At 38.0% G+C, this 5,265-nt stretch overlaps 1 protein-coding gene across 1 annotated transcript; it reads left to right on the top strand.

The window, feature by feature from the left end:
• Positions 1 to 901: 901 nt before the first annotated feature.
• LOC111376440 (EPIDERMAL PATTERNING FACTOR-like protein 1) lies at positions 902 to 1,923 on the top strand. Its single transcript, XM_022999401.1, has 2 exons — positions 902 to 1,301; positions 1,403 to 1,923. Exons 1-2 carry the CDS (start codon positions 1,191 to 1,193, stop codon positions 1,655 to 1,657), a joined length of 366 nt encoding a protein of 121 aa, XP_022855169.1. The 5' UTR covers positions 902 to 1,190; the 3' UTR covers positions 1,658 to 1,923.
• The last annotated feature ends 3,342 nt before the right edge of the window (positions 1,924 to 5,265 follow it).

Here is a 5,265-nt window from a genome sequence, read left to right as displayed (position 1 = left end):
CTTTTGTGTTTTCTTTTCTTTGCTAGTTGACTTGTTGCTTTCAATTTTTTTTTTTTCTCAAGTTTACTTGAACACCCTTTTTCTCTATACCTCCTGCTATTCTTCACCATTTACCCTAAACATTTCTCTTTCTCTATCTACAAAATGTATTTTTTTTACTGTTGACAATTTGGTTCCCTATCTAGTTTGCTTTGAAATAATGTCAAGATAAAAAGCAGCCATGGCTATGACTTCTTTAATTTTCTTCACCATTTTCACATTTGCGGCCCTTCTCACTCTTCTCTTTCCTTCTTATTGCTTAAATCAAACGCAGTCCATATATACTCACAGGGTAAATAAATAACCTTTTCTGCTTCTTCTTCTTCTTCCTGCATCTATTCTCTACACGAATGTATATATAAAATGATGCTTATGGGGTTTTGTGTATTATAGGGTTTGGAGGTGGAGTTGTTAAAAAAAAAAAAAAAAAAAGCAATGGAGATTAAAATTTTTTAAAAGTGAAGGGTTTATCCATGTTCTATAACATGCACAAAGAAAGCGCAAATATGCAAATCCCCCTCGAGTCACTGAGGGGTCAGTGGCTAGAGGTTCAGGATTTAGTCCGACGAAGCTGGGATATCTGGGTATAAAAAAAAAAAAAAATGCAAATACCCTGCCTGATTATCCAGAATTTGGAATTTTTTTTACTGAAACATGAAAATAGAAAACAAATCTCACTCTGATTCATTAATCAATCACAGTCAACCCATGTGCTATACTGATACAGAAAACCATAACATCTTAATGTGACATTCACCTACTAACCCTACCTTCCAACCCCACTTACGCGACCCACCCGACTGTCTTCTTCCAGTACTGCCCCTAAGGCCTTTCCCTTTCAGCGCAGTTGGTAAATAGCAAAGTCTCAACGGCGTAAGAGTAATGAATTTTGCCCATAGATTACTTACGTTCTGATGCCATTTCTCCCATTCTTTTGTGTTTTCTTTTCTTTGCTAGTTGACTTGTTGCTTTCAATTTTTTTTTTTCCTCAAGTTTACTTGAACACCCTTTTTCTCTATACCTCCTGCTATTCTTCAACAGTTACCCTAAACATTTCTCTTTCTCTATCTACAAAATGTATTTTTTTTACTGTTGACAATTTGGTTCCCTATCTAGTTTGCTTTGAATTAATGTCAAGATAAAATGCAGCCATGGCTATGACTTCTTTAATTTTCTTCACCATTTTCACATTTGCGGCCCTTCTCACTCTTCTCTTTCCTTCTTATTGCTTAAATCAAACGCAGTCCATATATACTCACAGGGTAAATAAATAACCTTTTCTGCTTCTTCTTCTTCTTCCTGCATCTATTCTCTACACGAATGTATATATAAAATGATGCTTATGGGGTTTTGTGTATTATAGGGTTTGGAGGTGGAGGAAAAAACAAGACTGGGTTCAATGCCACCGAGTTGTCACAACAAATGCAACCAGTGCCACCCATGCATGGCGGTGCAAGTGCCTACACTGCCGAGTCACGACAGAGTCCATCCGGGTCAAATCACACCAAAGCCACTAGAGTATTTAGATCCTTCACCGTCATTGGCCGGGAACAGGTACTCCAATTACAAGCCACTTGGATGGAAGTGCAGATGTGGTGGCAACCTTTACAACCCTTAAATAATGATTAGCAAAGGAATTCCGATTCCATAACAAAATTTTCGTGAAAGAATATGAATTATTATGAATTATTTTATTTTTCTTGAGATGTGTGTAATGTTGTAGGGCCCCTAAGATTCTTTATGAAAGAGGACATTCAAGTGAGGTTCTATAGCATTTAGTGTATGTATTGAAATCTACACAGAGTGTACAGATATTATTACAGACTTTATCAGACTGTTATTTAATGCTATTTTTCTTAATCTTAATATATTATATTTAATATTTTTTGTGCCACACGTTATTATTATTATTTTTTTTCATTTTTTAAAATTCCCATCCTCTGTCCTTTCTTATCCTCTCGGGATTTTTCATGACAAGTGACTCATTCCGTCGTCCAATTCCATGGTCAACATTTGCTTATGGGTATCCATCCACACAAAATTACCAAAAGCATTTGATATTGCACATAGTTCTCGATAAGCGACCCGATACTTGTGTTTAAATAAGGGGTTGTTTGAGTTCCATTTTTTTCATAAAAATACATTTTGTAATATTATTATGATGGAAAATGTGTGATTAAAAAATAAAAAAATTGAATTTACGTGTAATATTATTTTATTGAAGGATATGTAGTTAAAATAAAGTCAAAATACTGTTTAAAAATTTATTTTAATAGAAAAATGGGGTTCAAACAAGGACTAAGCAATAAAATTTGTATTTATTACATCAGACGATATCATGCCTAATAGGCACAAAAAGTTGTCTAGCACCTTTTGAATTGTGGGTCAGTTTTAGCAAGTCACGCAACTGTCATAAAGGAAAATTCAAATAAGCAGAATGAGAGCACGTCGACGCGATCAATGAACAAAACTAATTTTTATAGTACAAAACCTCCCTAATGCGAGGAGTAAAATTTGGGTCTATATTCTAAAATTTCTAGTGATGCTATCAAAAATCGTACTTGATAGATTTTCGAGCTTGAGGACTGAGAAAGGACACAAATAGAGCTTTCTTGTACCTGAAACAAAGGCAACGAGGTGTGTTCTCGTCGCCGCTTCGATGGTTAAGTCAGACAGGGAATTTATATGAGAACGTATACTGAAATTGTATATAAAAACGTCATTTAGCCATGAACTTTGGTCATGTATTTATAGATGTTAGTGGTAAAGTTGTAAAAGAATTCAACTGTCTCCAGCCCTTATCATGTAGAGTGTTTGTGTTATAATGAAAGTATTTTATTTGAGTTTGAGTCAAACTCTGATAGCATAAAGAGTTGTAGCTAAAGTGAGATTGACATTTCAGGAGCCCGCTCTCATAAAGCTCGAGCTAAGCCTGTAGCCTGACCTCAATCCTTCTAACATAGGTCCATCCTCAACATGAAGCCTGACATTGTGCTTGAGTAAATGTGTGGGGGGAAGATCGAGCTATATAGTTCGAGATAGGGTGCTTTAAACCCAAGCTCAAGCTTGCTTATGCGAGCCCGATGGTTGTGGCCCAAGGGAGAGAGTAACGAGCCCGACTATATAAACTCGAGGGTGTTCAAGCCATAGGAGGAATGCTTGAGGTTACTATGACCTCGAGCATGAGGTCGTGGATGGTCGGGTCATACAAAAATTGTACACATCATGGGCCCATGTGCATCCATTTCAAGAGCTCATGCGCAATGTGGGAGTTTCTGGAATGAGATGCACAAGTACATTGGGTTCAAATATAGGCATGCTCATGTCCAGTTGATAGGCCCCTGAGCATATAGACCTAGGATAGCAATTTTTGATCGTTTCAAAAAATTTGAAAGAGATGAGCTTGATTTCAATATTAAGATATTTGAATGTGCTCGATCCCTACCTTGTTAAAATTTGAAGGGAAGGGGCTCGACCTCGACCTTATTAAAATTTTGAAAGGAAGTTGTACGCAGGACCTTGTCTAAGAATTTAGAAGGAATGAGCTCGACCTCGAGTTCATTAAAATATTTTGAAAGGAAGGTTTAGACCTTGACCTTGTTAAAAATTTTTGGAAGAAGGAGCTCGAATGAGAGCTCATTAAAAAATTCTAGAAAGGAAAGGTTTGATCCCGAAACTCATTAAAAATTTTGGAAGTAGGGAGCTCGACCTTTGTAAATGATTTTAGCATGAATGAGCTCAACCTCGAGCTTTACCAAAATTTTAAATGAAAGAGCTTGACCTGGAGCTTTGTCAAGATTTATAATGAAAGAGCTTGACTTGGAGCTTTGTCAAAAACTTGAAATAAAGAGCTTGACCACGAGCTCTACCAACTTGAAGTGAAAGAGCTTGATCTCGAGCTTTGCCAATATCAAATGAAAGAGCTCGAGCTCTTTGGCTGGGACTTTGGCAATGTATTGAGCTTGAGGTTAGGCCCGAGCCCAATGTTGAATAATATCTCGTGCTCTGATATCGAGATTTTGGCAATGTATTGAGCTCTAGGTTAGGCCCCCCGAGCCTAATGTTGAGAATATCCCGAGCTCTGAGGCTGGGACTTTGGCAATGTATTGAGCTCTAGGATAGGCCCCCAAGATCAATGTTGAACAATCCCCCGAGCTCTGAGGTTGGGCTTTTAACAATGTATTGAGCTCAAGAATATGCCTCTGAGCCTAATGTTGAACAATTATCCTCATTGGAATTTTTGAGAACTTAGCCCATCAAGCTCGGGATGAAAAATAATGTCGGGATTTTTTACTTATTGAATTTTTTTAAATGTATGCCTAAGGCAATGGCCAGGCATGGGGTCTACATGTACGCTTTAGCTGCATGCTTGGGACACGACTTTACGCTAAAGTGTTAAGAGTTTATTTAGCTGCATGCTTGGGAAACGACCCTATGCTAAATGTATGCTTTAGCTGCGTGCTTGGGGCACGACCTTACGCTAAAGTGTTAGAGTTTATTTAGCTAAATGCTCAGAGCACGACTTTATGCTAAATGTATGCTTTAGCTGCGTGCTCAGGGCACGACCTTACGCTAAATGTTTATTTTCAAGAGAAAGCATTAGCAAAAAAGCAAATTCCTATATCATTAAAGAGTAAGTGCTTGAAGGCATTTTATCCCAAGTTTTTGGAAACTATGAACCATTCATAAAAGGATGAAAGAGGGCGCGTAGGCCCAAAAAGTAAACTTCCTAAGGGGAACACAAATCCGAACTACCAAACTAAACTTATGAGTGCGAAGGACTGTAAAGAAAACTAAGGGCAAAAGCTAGCCTAAATACCTAGGGGCAGAGACTGCTATTCACAATAGAGCTTTAGGTTGTCATCGTTCCAAGGGTAACCTGCCTTCCAGGCTTGAGCTCGACCTCTAAAAATTCTTCCACATATACCATTCTCCCACAACGTTCAAGCTCGAGCTCGAGCTTTGAAACCTGCATGCCATCGATTTTGATTTCCCGAATGCTGGAGACATAGCACTGTCTAGCCACATTTTAGTTTCCTCGAACTACTCCTACTCCATTACTTATTGGAAATTTCATGGTCAAGTGGAAAGTTGAGACAATAGCCTTTATCCCATTAAGCAGCGGCCTTCCAAGTATGGCATTGTAGATCATTGGAGCTCAAACTACATAGAAAGTTGTGACCCGTGTTACCTGCTTTTCTTCTGATCCTAAAGTCAGAGGTAATT

This window comes from Olea europaea, unplaced genomic scaffold (genome assembly GCF_002742605.1).
Source record: "Olea europaea var. sylvestris unplaced genomic scaffold, O_europaea_v1 scaffold1506, whole genome shotgun sequence".
In the NCBI taxonomy this organism is placed as follows: Eukaryota; Viridiplantae; Streptophyta; class Magnoliopsida; order Lamiales; family Oleaceae; genus Olea; species Olea europaea.
This window is presented reverse-complemented; position numbering and strand designations above follow the sequence as displayed.